Source organism: Eucyclogobius newberryi, unplaced genomic scaffold, assembly GCF_026437365.1.
Source record: "Eucyclogobius newberryi isolate DKJ021-1_F unplaced genomic scaffold, fEucNew1.0.hap1 SCAF_15, whole genome shotgun sequence".
NCBI classification, from domain to species: domain Eukaryota; kingdom Metazoa; phylum Chordata; class Actinopteri; order Gobiiformes; family Gobiidae; genus Eucyclogobius; species Eucyclogobius newberryi.
In genome coordinates this window covers 22,863,545-22,877,245 of record NW_027315779.1, presented here as the reverse complement: position 1 = coordinate 22,877,245, position 13,701 = coordinate 22,863,545, and the positions used below count along the sequence as shown (strand labels likewise).

The window sequence follows — 13,701 nt, the reverse complement described above, 5'->3', positions numbered from 1 at the left end:
CTACTACTACTGTAAAATAGCTACTTTCTATACTATCATAAGTTTAACACGAACACTGCACAGTGAGGGAGCAGCTATGTAACAAGGATATTGAACTATTGGCTATTGGCATGAGGCCATATTATCTGCCCCGGGAGTTCTCACATGTGATTTTGATCGCAGTCTATGTGGCCCCGTCTGCCAATGCTGAAAATGCTTGTGAAGCACTGCTCTCTTGCACTTGTAGGCTGCAAACACAGCATCCACAGGCTCTCTTCCTCATCTCTGGTGACTTTAACCACGCTTCTCCCTCTTCTGTTCTACCAACATACACCCAGTATGTTACCTGCTCCACCAGAGAGAATAGAACATTGGACTTGTTTTTTGCCAACACCAAGGAGGCTTATTCTTCTTCCCCCCTCCCTCCCCTGGGCAGCTCGGACCACAACCTTGTACATCTGAGGCCTGTGTATGAACCCATTGTGCGCAGGCAGCCTGTGGTGTCCCGTGAGGTGAGGATGTGGTCTGCTGAGAGCGAGGAGGCTCTGAGGGACTGCTTCAGCACCACTGTCTGGACTGAGCTTTATGACACACATGGGGAGGACATCAACACCATCACAGAGTGCATCACGGACTACATCAACTTCTGTTTTGAGAACATTGTTCCCTCCCGGACGGTGCGGTGTTTTCCAAACAACAAGCCATGGATTAACCGTGAACTGAAGGCTCTGCTGAAGGAGAAGAAGAGAGCCTTCAGGTCAGGGAACAAGGAGGAGCTGAGGACTGTGCAGAAGGAGCTGAGGAGGAAGATCAGGCAGGCTGAGGCCGGCTACAAGAGGAGGATGGAGGAGCAGCTGCAGCAAAAGAACATTCAGGGAGTGTGGAGGAGCCTGAAAACCATCTCGGGCTTCAAAATCCCCCCTGCCCAGACAGAGGGGGATCTACAGTGGGTGAATGATTTAAATGCTCACTTCTTGAGGTTTGATCGGTCACCCGCCCCTCCCCTTGCACAGCTGCATGCTCCCTCTTCCACAGCTGGACAATGCCCTGCATCTGTTCCTCTTCGCTTATCTGCCCCGGACCATCAGCTCCCCACTTCGCCTGGACTCACCCATCCCCCCAGCACACGGTCCCCCTGCCAACCACTGACTGTCACAGCAGCACAGGTGAGGAGTGAGCTGAAGAGAATTAAAGTGAGGAAGGCAGCAGGACCTGATGGCATCAGCCCCAGGCTCCTTAAGTCCTGCGCAGATGAACTGTGTGGAGTTATGGAGCATGTCTTCAACATGAGCCTGAAGCTGAGGGTGGTACCACAGGTCTGGAAGACCTCCTGTCTGGTACCTGTGCCTAAGACACCGCGCCCCAAAGACCTCAACAGCTTCAGGCCAGTGGCTCTCACGTCCCACCTGATGAAGACACTGGAGCGGCTAGTCCTGGACCACCTCCGCTCCACCGTGAGCTCAGCCATGGACCCGCTGCAGTTTGCATATCGGTCTGGCATCGGAGTGGAGGACGCCGTCATCTCCCTGCTGCACCGCTCTCTCTCTCACCTGGAAAAGCCTGGCAGCTCTGTGAGGATTCTGTTCTTCGATCTTTCCAGCGCCTTCAACACCATCCAGCCGCTGCTCCTGAGGGACAAGCTGGAGACGGCTGGTGTGGAGTATGACCTGGCAGAGTGGATCCTGGACTACCTCACAGACCGAGCCCAGTTTGTGAGAGCCCGGAACTGTGTGTCTGACACTCGGACCTGCAGTGTGGGGGCGCCCCAGGGCACTGTCCTCGCGCCCTTTCTCTTCACCCTTTACACTGCAGACTTCAGACATGACACGGACAGCTGTGTCCTGCAGAAGTTCTCTGACGACTCTGCCATCATCGGACTCATCACGGACGACGATGACGCGGAGTACAGAGGACTGGCGCAGGACTTTGTGGACTGGTGTCAGCGGAACCACCTCCTCATCAACGCGGGGAAGACCAAGGAGATGGTGGTGGATTTCCGCAGACGCCACCCCACTGCCCCCTCACCAGTGAACATCCAGGGACGGGACATTGAGAGAGTGGACTCATACAAGTACCTGGGTGTTCATCTGAACCACAAACTAGACTGGACTCATAACACAGACGCACTGTACAGGAAGAGCCAGAGTCGGCTCTACCTCCTGAGGAGACTCAGGTCTTTTGGAGTGACAGGGCCACTCCTGAAGACCTTCTACGACTCTGTGGTGGCATCAGCTCCTGTACGGTGTGGCCTGCTGGAGCAGCAGCATCACAGAGAGAGAGAGGAATAGGCTGGACAGAGTCATCAAGAAGTCCAGCTCCGTCCTGGGCTGTGCTCTGGACTCGGTGCAGGAGGTGGGGGACAGGAGGGTCCTGGCTGGATTCACATCTATGCTGGACCATGAGTGTCACCCCCTGCAGGACACTCTGTCCGCTCTGGAGAGCAGCTTCAGTGAGAGACTGATCCACCCTCGCTGTGGGAGGGAGAGGTTCCGTAGGTCTTTCCTTCCTGCTGCTGTCAGACTTTATAACAAAAACTGTTAGTACTGAACACTCGCAATACTGACCTAACCATGTGCAATTCTGTCATATGTGCAATTGCTGTTGGAATTCATGTGCAATTACTATGAAATTCATGTGCAATCTATGTGCTGTCGTGACACATATTCATGTGCAATTACTGTCGTGATCACATGCAATGGTATTTATGTATTTATTTATTTATTTGTCTATGGGAGTTTTTATTTATAGGAGATCTTCTACTGAAAGTGTTTTTCAGACTTCCTATAAGTGATCTGTTCTGTTCTTCTGTATCTACCTCTGTATCTACCTGCGTTGCACCAATGAAATTTCCCCATGTGGGACAATAAAGGAATATCTTATCTTATCTTATCTTAAGTTTAATAAAGTCATTGACTACAGTTAGCATAAAAACTACTTTACAAAATGTTTTCTCAAACTAAAATTTCGCCCAAAGTGGTAAAATTCTTGTCTGTCATGAGATTACGTATAATAGTCTTTTGACAATGACTCACTCGAACACTTTTTAAACTAAAACGCCAAGATCAAACAGAGCACAGATCGCAGGGTGTAATATGCGCAGTGATTTGAGGGGCTTTGTGAGATTGTACAGCAAAAATCCCCAGAGCGAACCAAAGCAGCAACTGAAGGAGATGGGGGATGAGAGAATGTGTATGGAAGATCATTTGTTTCATCAGATTTTGAATATTAAATACTGGCAAATTTAAATCTCTGAATGTTTGAATAGTTAATAATCAAAATTTTAGCTGCTTAGATTTGCAGGGTATATTTTCGATGTGTTTTGCTCAGTGAAATTGCAGTTTGAATGTAGACAGAATGCTAATTAAAAGCAAATTTGACTGAAATTCAGACTGATAAAATTGAGGGCTTGAAAATCTATGCTTTGAATATTTTAAAGGTTATTTTTTGGTTTTGAAAATGTACTCAAATTCAGCGACTGAAATTCAAAATAGAAAATTATTCAAACATGTTTTTTCCAGGTTAGAAATTCTCCAGCATTTAAAATTCTACATCTAATCAAACAAATAATCTTCCATAGTAAAGTAGCCAAATAGAAGTACATGGTGGTCCAAGAAATCCATAAAAAAAAAACAATACAAATGTTAAAATCATTCAACGTAAGTCATCATTACTCACAGTGGGAAGCGCAGCCAAAACCTTTACTCAAGTAATCGTACTCTGACAAAAATGTCACTCAAGAAGGAATTAAAGTATAGTGTGAAAAACTGCTTTACTATTTAAGTAAAGCAGTTAAAATAGTATCTGAAATCGAGCGGTACTGCCCTGCATTCAACAGCGTGCTCAGGATATACATCTTGTGCCAGCAGCTCACTCTTCACTGCCGCACCATAATTCAATAACCCATATTAAATAACACTGTGAGCGCCAAGCAAGGGGCATCTAACCATCAACTTATAATGACTTATTTGACATAATTCTCTGAACAAATTTGCTCTAATGTTTTGATAAGAACTGACAACCTATACAGAATTAAATGTAAGATTCATCCATCACTTCAGCGAGAGCGAGCCTGCAGCTGACGAATAGTACGTCGTTCTTAATTGAGACGCTACATCCGAAATGAAATTCAAATGTCACTGCAGTGGGTTTCTCCCGGCGACGTGAAACCTTTCGACGGGAAATTGTTCTAATTTGCACATGGAGAATGTACGTTAGGGAACAGCAGGTGAGCAGCCGGGATTAGGTATAGACCTAATTATGTATCTGTAGACCCGGATTTAGACAGGAATCGTGACTTTGTTTCTATACATCTAGTTTCTATTATAATGGCTAGAATAGCCTTTTCAAATGTAAACAACATTTTAAAGTGTGACTATGCCAAGTGGGGAGCTGACAGACAAACATTCACTCTCACAATGTCTCCAGAGGGAAATTGGAAATATTGCTTCAACAGCAGCTTATTTCATTGTGTTTAGTCAAAAGCAGAAGCTCACTGGAGGACAAGAGTGCTGCACAAAGAACGCTGGATATCTTCTGTGGGAATTGAACCGGGGACTATGCTGGGACAGGAATACAAACTCTGCAACCATGGGCCCTGTGAGTAACAACCTCTCTGTGGCTTCTGACCCTCTGACTTGAGATACTTGTCTTAACCATGTACAAAATAAAGATGTGATTCCAAAATATACATCAAATGTACGGTGACTACTCCTTTTTATGGTTGAAATACTGTTGAGACCTGTTTGCTGTGTCCATACATTTGCATGTCATAGTAAAATAGGAGAACTAACTGAGTCCAGATGACTACAACTGAAGCTTTTTCTACAATAAAATAGGAGCAGTTCAACTTTCCTTGTTAAGCAGAAATTCAAATCTTTTTTACAGGCCTGTTGTCAGTGGCATAGAGGTCCTGCACATGTCGTCACACTGGCCCAGCATGCACTGCCAAACTCCTCACTGTCAGTCACGGCGGCAGGGAATTCACTTTGAAACTAATGGCATCGGCATTCATTATGAAACTTTATCACAGTTTCAAATAGTGTGGATTATTTTAGTGCACCGCGATGTACAAATGATCATGCACAGAAGAAAGACAGAGACTTTTACCGGATGGACAAAACTCAAGATCTGCCACTGACCAGAATGTAGAGAGCCTCACATTAAGTACAAATGTATTTCTGCATGAACTAGGGCTTTCTTTAGGGGGATGATTTAACCATCGTGTAAGGACCGAGTGGGGGAAGCAAACCTTTTCTGATGCTGCTCCTGAGGTCTCGATCTCAAAGGGGTTTCACCTGGTAAAATAAAGGTCAATAAATACATAAAAAATGTTCTCATAACGATTCAAAATCTTAAGTAAGATTGTTTATTGGCAATTCTAATAATTTGTTTTCTTTTTTATCTAGTGTTTATTATGAGTGAATAACTCTGCTGATTTATACAATATATTTTCACTCTTTTATCAAGATCACATCATTTTAACTGTCAATATCAGTAAATGTTATATGTACACGGGTTTTATAATAAAGTGGAATTTTCACCAACATTTCCAGAGACGCTTATTGAAGATATTAGAAAGTAGAAACTAGTGGAAAGTGATGTCCAGATTATTCTGATTTACGCCTCAATCTACACAATCTAAACTCTTTAAACGCACACTCGGACCAGGCGGGGGTCGATGTATTGTTATTTACGGCTTCATTTAATGACAAAGAAGAAAATTCCTCCAAAGACATTCCCGTCTCATTCCCATTCATTACACAGTTTCTTCCTTAATGGGGTCGTCTACAAATGTAGTCACGATTCTGTAGGCTTCAAAGGAAAAGAAAAACATGCTATGCTTTTCCCTTTTGTCTATATCTTTGACCTAAGAAAGTGAAAAAAATATTTGGGATTTACAGTAACTAGAGCTGATTAAACACCACACAAACTGTAGCATGTGCATAAAGTCAAGTCAAGTCCATTTTATTTGTAGAGCACTTTTCATGCACACAGACAACAATCCACACATTTGCAGTGAATACAAAGAGCCCTTTTTAAATCAATGAATACATACTAAACACAAGTATTGATAAATTAGATGAGTTTTTAATTTAGACTTAAAGATATCAGGCCTCATTTCAAAACGTAGATCTTCCAGAAGGAAGTTCCACATGTTTAAGAGCCCAGTACCAGATCTCAGGGGTCTACAGGGCCCATAAGGAGAAGGCAGGTCGGACAGATACTTTGGACCTCTAACATTTAGTCATTTGTGGACCAATAAGATAATTTTGAAGTTAATTCTGTGAAGCCAGTGTAACATTCGTAATACTGGGTAATGTGCTGTCGTTTTGGTGTTTTGGTGACATTCCTAGCTGCAGCATTTTGTATTAGTTGTAAAGCTGTTTGGAATATGATCCAAAAGTTTCTCTGGCTCACTGAAAACACATTTGTACATAACGACCATAGTGTTGGATGAAAGTTTGGCTTGAGCAAAGGGTGAGAAGATAACATGAAATATGAGCGAGCTGGTGTTTTATCTTTTGGACAGCCATGAGTTATCCAGTAAGCACACACGCGGCAAAGAGAAAAACTAACAGTGACCACCAATCATTCTCCATACTGCAGCGATTAAGCGGCAGCTGAATGAATTCGGATGATTGCTGGAGCCCTCAGCCATGACATCTCTTATGGCTGTATTATGCCCTTTTATTCCAACCTTCTCCCAGTGTGAAGCTTCTCTTTGGGATGTGAATGGACAGGAATGATCAAGAGGCATTCGGCCTTTTTGAATTCTAATTATTTACGTGCTCTGTTCCAGCTTTTGGCTACGGCTGATGTTGTCTTGGATATATAGAGCTCTTTAAACCTATACATATCATACTAAAGCCAATCAAATTGTGTGGAAATGTATGTACAGGGATGCACCTTACCAGGAACTCATTGTCCTCACGCATGTTGTTTGCCGTCAACTTTCATTCACATGCTTTTTCCTGCCTCAAGTGTTGAGAATAATGGGATGGAATTCTCCTTTTCGCTTCTGCAGAAAACAGCACCGTGGATTCAAAGTGAACCTCCGTCAGCAAGGCTGCTCGGTTACTGAGAAAGAGAGCATGTGAGAGGGGGAAAGGAGAGAGAGAGATGTTGCGTGGTTGTTATGAAGAAGATGACAAGAGATTTATCGTGACTTTGAACCCGCTCTGCAAGCAGAATTGGGCAGCAGCCGAGCATCAAAGTGAACGGGGAGCACCTGAGTTTTTCTCCCGCTTGCACGCACTGCCCATGAACAGCAAACAGTTCAACTCAGCCTCATATAGCAGTCAATATTAGCACAACATTCAAAGCCATTTCCTACATTTATTTTAGTCTCTGCATGTGCTCTATTTGCTTTGGTAATTCCTCATATGCACCAGTAGGAGGCACTCTGATCATTCCCTTGTGTATGTACATTACTTGGTCCTTACCTCATGAATAGCCATAGCTGTAATTTAGTAAATTCATTACACACATATATATTAAAACACTCCTCATACCCCGGCGCGTGCTGGATGTGGAATCCAGACTCTAATTAAAGCACTCTGCTAGGGGTTTACATTTAGAACGAGAATCATCCCTCATCGCCTTCATTAGTTTGTACCAGGTCTAAACTGTGTACAACAGGACTCCTCACGGTGGGGCCAAACACTTCCAGGGGGTCCAATACAAACAGTGTTCATTATAACTTTCTTAATAATATCCCCATATGTAGAGGAATCCACAGTTTCATTCGTGGTAACTGCTCATTATGGTGACCGTATCTGCGTTTGCCGAAACTTCCTATGACAGTAAGAGTACTTCTCACTGCATTTGTTTTGCTGCCAGTCGTGGATTTATCCCATTTTGCTTTTTTCCCGCCTCACCAGCCCTGGCACCTGGCACCTGCTCTCTCCCTCTCGCCGCTCACTCACTGCAATCATTTTCATTTACTTAAGGTGTTATCTGTTACCCGGACATTGATGAAGTCTGGCGTCATTAAAGGCATGATAATTCTTCTCAGTTGGCGATGGGACAGTGTGGTAAAGCTCCCCTGATGACTGTCATTTCTCACAGTCGGTCATGCACTACCTGTCCAGCAGATGCCCTCGCCGGGACGCCGCTCTAATGACCGCCTCACTGCCCTTGCTCTGGACGGCCTGTGGGGTCATTGTTCCTCACTACAGTCACCAGCCTGGAGCTTCTGGGTGGATTCTGTCTTCAGATTCAGCGCCACCTTTGATGGTGAAGCTATCTGCCAGTGTGGCCCTGTAGAACGGACCTGGGCATTTGTGGCCCCTGGGGCAATATGTGGCCCTCGGCAGGTTTTAATCCGGCCCCTAGAAAGATTTTAGTTTCTATTTTTTAACCGTCTGTATCTGTCTGCATTTGTATCCTTAAGAAAGATGACATACATTAATTAAATAATAGATTTGATAGCCTATATTTGAGAAAAGTGATATTTTATTTGATACTTTATTTGATTTATTTATTCCGCTACTTGCCTGGATTGGAAAATGGCCCTCGGAGGTAAATAATTGCCCACCCCGGCTGTAGAAGGACAAACTTCACCATTATGTTGTCTGAATTTAGACAAACTTGGTGTAAGACTGACTCTGCGTGTTTGCTGACACTGTGCTCCTTTTCTAAATCTAACAGCGAACATGTTATGACTATTTTATAAAATCATACCTAGACAAAATACAGTTATTCAATTGTTTTTTGTAGGGGCTTTACAAAAAAAAGGATCTGTCAGATTATTGGAATAAGACTTAATATGTCATTAATAATAAGTTGTGTCTGCTTACCTTGCTGCTTTACGGCAACGGGCACGGCAAGTCCAGGTCAAGAGCCTCTTCTGTGACGTCCACGAGTGTACTCGAGTACTCCTGAATAAGTGGTATTTTCAGAAAGCAGACTTGGGGTGTTGATGATGGGGGACAGTTCACATAAACATTTCATTTGTCGCCAGTCAAGGATGTAAATAAACTTTATTTCAGCTCGTCTGCATGTTCTCTGCAGTCGCCTCTAGTGTGTGTCTCAGCGCAGACTAAACAGACTTGTCCTCGGTCCCATCACAAGCCTCTTACAGCCATGAGGAGAGGACAGGATGAACACAGGAAATGCATCCGTGTCCTTTAGAGGCATCATCGTCAGCAGAGCCAGGCAGAGACATGTCCTCTGCCCACTGCCCTCCTCGTCCCTCTGTCCTCCTCTGCCCACTGTGTCCCTCTGTCTTCCTCTGCCCACTGTGTCCCTCTGTGTCCCTCTATCCTCTGCCCACTGTCCCTCTGTGTCCCTCTATCCTCTGCCCACTGTGTCCCTCTATCCTCTGTCTTCCTCTGCCCACTGTGTCCCTCTGTCCTCTGTCTTCCTCTGCCCACTGTGTCCCTCTCTCCTCTGTCTTCCTCTGCCCACTGTGTCCCTCTGTGTCCCTCTATCCTCTGCCCACTGTCCCTCTGTGTCCCTCTATCCTCTGCCCACTGTGTCCCTCTATCCTCTGTCTTCCTCTGCCCACTGTGTCCCTCTGTCCTCTGTCTTCCTCTGCCCACTGTGTCCCTCTCTCCTCTGTCTTCCTCTGCCCACTGTGTCCCTCTGTGTCCCTCTATCCTCTGCCCACTGTCCCTCTGTGTCCCTCTATCCTCTGCCCACTGTGTCCCTCTAGCCTCTGCCCACTGTGTCCCTCTCTCCTCTGCGTCCCTCTGTCCACTGTGTCCATCTCTTCTCTGCGTCCCTCTGTCCTCTGCCCACTGTGTCCCTCTGTCCTCTACCCACTGTGTCTCTCTGTCCTCTGCGTCCCTCTGTCCTCTACCCACTGTGTCCCTCTGTGTCCCTCTATCCTCTGCCCACTGTCCCTCTGTGTCCCTCTATCCTCTGCCCACTGTGTCCCTCTATCCTCTGTCTTCCTCTGCCCACTGTGTCCCTCTGTCCTCTGTCTTCCTCTGCCCACTGTGTCCCTCTCTCCTCTGTCTTCCTCTGCCCACTGTGTCCCTCTGTGTCCCTCTATCCTCTGCCCACTGTCCCCCTGTGTCCCTCTATCCTCTGCCCACTGTGTCCCTCTATCCTCTGCACACTGTGTCCCTCTATCCTCTGCCCACTGTGTCCCTCTCTCCTCTGTCTTCCTCTGCCCACTGTGTCCCTCTGTGTCCCTCTATCCTCTGCCCACTGTCCCTCTGTGTCCCTCTATCCTCTGCCCACTGTGTCCCTCTAGCCTCTGCCCACTGTGTCCCTCTCTCCTCTGCGTCCCTCTGTCCACTGTGTCCATCTCTTCTCTGCGTCCCGCTGTCCTCTGCCCACTGTGTCCCTCGGTCCTCTACCCACTGTGTCTCTCTGTCCTCTGCGTCCCTCTGTCCTCTACCCACTGTGTCCCTCTGTGTCCCTCTATCCTCTGCCCACTGTCCCTCTGTGTCCCTCTATCCTCTGCCCACTGTGTCCCTCTATCCTCTGCCCACTGTGTCCCTCTAGCCTCTGCCCACTGTGTCCCTCTCTCCTCTGCGTCCCTCTGTCCACTGTGTCCATCTCTTCTCTGCGTCCCGCTGTCCTCTGCCCACTGTGTCCCTCTGTCCTCTACCCACTGTGTCTCTCTGTCCTCTGCGTCCCTCTGTCCTCTACCCACTGTGTCCCTCTGTGTCCCTCTATCCTCTGCCCACTGTCCCTCTGTGTCCCTCTATCCTCTGCCCACTGTGTCCCTCTATCCTCTGCCCACTGTGTCCCTCTAGCCTCTGCCCACTGTGTCCCTCTCTCCTCTGCGTCCCTCTGTCCACTGTGTCCATCTCTTCTCTGCGTCCCTCTGTCCTCTGCCCACTGTGTCCCTCTGTCCTCTACCCACTGTGTCTCTCTGTCCTCTGCGTCCCTCTGTCCTCTACCCACTGTGTCCCTCTGTGTCCCTCTATCCTCTGCCCACTGTCCCTCTGTGTCCCTCTATCCTCTGCCCACTGTGTCCCTCTATCCTCTGCCCACTGTGTCCCTCTAGCCTCTGCCCACTGTGTCCCTCTCTCCTCTGCGTCCCTCTGTCCACTGTGTCCATCTCTTCTCTGCGTCCCTCTGTCCTCTGCCCACTGTGTCCCTCTGTCCTCTACCCACTGTGTCTCTCTGTCCTCTGCGTCCCTCTGTCCTCTACCCACTGTGTCCCTCTGTGTCCCTCTATCCTCTGCCCACTGTCCCTCTGTGTCCCTCTATCCTCTGCCCACTGTGTCCCTCTATCCTCTGTCTTCCTCTGCCCACTGTGTCCCTCTGTCCTCTGTCTTCCTCTGCCCACTGTGTCCCTCTCTCCTCTGTCTTCCTCTGCCCACTGTGTCCCTCTGTGTCCCTCTATCCTCTGCCCACTGTCCCCCTGTGTCCCTCTATCCTCTGCCCACTGTGTCCCTCTATCCTCTGCACACTGTGTCCCTCTATCCTCTGCCCACTGTGTCCCTCTCTCCTCTGTCTTCCTCTGCCCACTGTGTCCCTCTGTGTCCCTCTATCCTCTGCCCACTGTCCCTCTGTGTCCCTCTATCCTCTGCCCACTGTGTCCCTCTAGCCTCTGCCCACTGTGTCCCTCTCTCCTCTGCGTCCCTCTGTCCACTGTGTCCATCTCTTCTCTGCGTCCCGCTGTCCTCTGCCCACTGTGTCCCTCTGTCCTCTACCCACTGTGTCTCTCTGTCCTCTGCGTCCCTCTGTCCTCTACCCACTGTGTCCCTCTGTGTCCCTCTATCCTCTGCCCCTCTGTGTCCCTCTATCCTCTGCCCACTGTGTCCCTCTATCCTCTGCCCACTGTGTCCCTCTATCCTCTGCCCACTGTGTCCCTCTAGCCTCTGCCCACTGTGTCCCTCTATCCTCTGCCCACTGTGTCCCTCTAGCCTCTGCCCACTGTGTCCCTCTCTCCTCTGCGTCCCTCTGTCCACTGTGTCCATCTCTTCTCTGCGTCCCTCTGTCCTCTGCCCACTGTGTCCCTCTGTCCTCTACCCACTGTGTCTCTCTGTCCTCTGCGTCCCTCTGTCCTCTACCCACTGTGTCCCTCTATCCTCTGTGTCTCTCTGTCCACTGTGTCCCCCTGTGTCCCTCTGTCCTCTGTCTCGTGGGGGACCTGCACGCACGTGCCTGTAGGTGCGGACGCATGTCTCGTGTCAGGCCCTGCGCTTCCGGGAATTCGGCCACGTTTCCGCGTAAATGAAATGACCTCACGACAAGAACCGACTTTCAGACTTTTACCGGGATAAAAATGTGCTCTGACTGAACCGAAAACTATCATTGTTGGCGAGATGATTTAATACGTGTCTTTATAGTTTGGTTTGCGGTGTCCAAAGACAATAAAGGCTTTGAGAGTTGTCACACTGGTTTGGCCAGTGGCAGCGGCGCGTTGCTGTCCCTCATTAGCGGTGCGTCTTTGCCCCGTGTCCCCGCGGCTCCTGGCGACAGGTGCGGCCCCGGTGACACAGACAAAGCTTCATCACGAGCTTCATGAATCATGGACACACCTTTTCTCTTCGCGTGATGTCAGAACCGTCACAACACGCGCTCATTAGTCAAGTTTAAAGTGCGCTATAGGCTGACCCCGGCGTCAACTCACGACCGGGACGCAGTTGGTGTTCGTCCGCGCGCCTGTAGGGGGCATAGTTCGCGGCTGAAGCCCCCGTGGAAGAGCCGTGTGTGCGGGGCTCTTCCTCCTCCTCCTCCTCCTTCTCCTCCTTCTCCCCGCGCTCTATCTCCGCGCGCTCCGCTCCATTCTCTCTGTTTCACCTGCGCTCCCGCCGCTGACAAACGCCACTACCTGCGGCTCATTTTCTCTCGGACTTTCCGCCACACCCGCGCCGCCAGCAGTGACGTATCCCCCGGGCACGAGGCTTTTTCACCCGCGCGCGCTTCTCTCCCGAGTTCAACTGACCGTGTGTCCGAAGCTCGCCCAGAGGTTTCCCTGGACCTTGAGTCTACTTTGTAACGATGGAGCCGGCCGCTTTCCTGTTGCTGCTCTGCGTGTGCGCCGGGACGTCTCTTCAAGGTAAGTCTCGTGAAGAAATGAGATAAGGCTCTGACTATATTTCATTATTATTGCCTTTCCTGCTCCTTATGCGCAGTAACTTGCACCTGAAGTTATGCTTTTGACACGTTATGATGATGGATCGCTCCGACTTCTGCTGTTTTTTTTAGATGATGCGATCAACATCAAAGTGCAACATACTTATTCTCAATGTAACGGAAATATAGCCCAAACAAACGGAAGGACTTAGTTTGTCAGTATTTCGATTTTGACAGGATTTTGGTCACCTCCAGCCACGAGTTTTAGCAGCTCTTTGCCCGCGCGGCGCTGACGCACTAAGACGCGGCGCAGAGTCTGAATAAACAGATGGGTAAAGTAGATGCAGGTGTGCCCGGCCGTGCCCCGGGGTGATGCCTTTAATAAACCCCGGTCCCCTCTCCTGAGCAAACAAACAGCCCTCCCTCCCGCTCCTGGGAGCCTAATGCGGTGTCATGGTGCTGAATGTGGACCCCGGGGTGAAGCTGTGGTCGCTCTTATCAGATCATTTGTTTGTAATGAGTGGATGTGGTTGTTTGGATCCACTTGTAAACCAAGCCTCTGTTTGTGTGTCTAAAGCGTGGTTCAGTGTGTGCAGCCTGTTTATTATAAGAGTGTGTTTAAAAAGAGCCAGGAGAAGGCGGCAGAAGAATGCCACACACAGTTAATGGCTTTTGTCTTCATGTGACTCTCTGCAAGGGAGAGAGAGAACATGATGTGGACTTGTGGTGCACTAATCT

General features: G+C 48.4%; 1 protein-coding gene across 2 annotated transcripts in view; it reads left to right on the top strand.

Annotated features, from left to right (window-relative positions):
- Positions 1-12,800: 12,800 nt before the first annotated feature.
- alcama (activated leukocyte cell adhesion molecule a) overlaps positions 12,801-13,701 on the top strand; it is a 106,924-nt gene continuing 106,023 nt past the window's right edge. For both annotated transcript variants that reach the window (XM_072446807.1, XM_072446806.1), the window contains exon 1: positions 12,801-12,946. In XM_072446807.1, the coding sequence (XP_072302908.1) occupies positions 12,889-12,946 (58 nt within the window). In that variant the 5' untranslated portion in view covers positions 12,801-12,888. The remainder of the gene's footprint in view (positions 12,947-13,701) is intronic.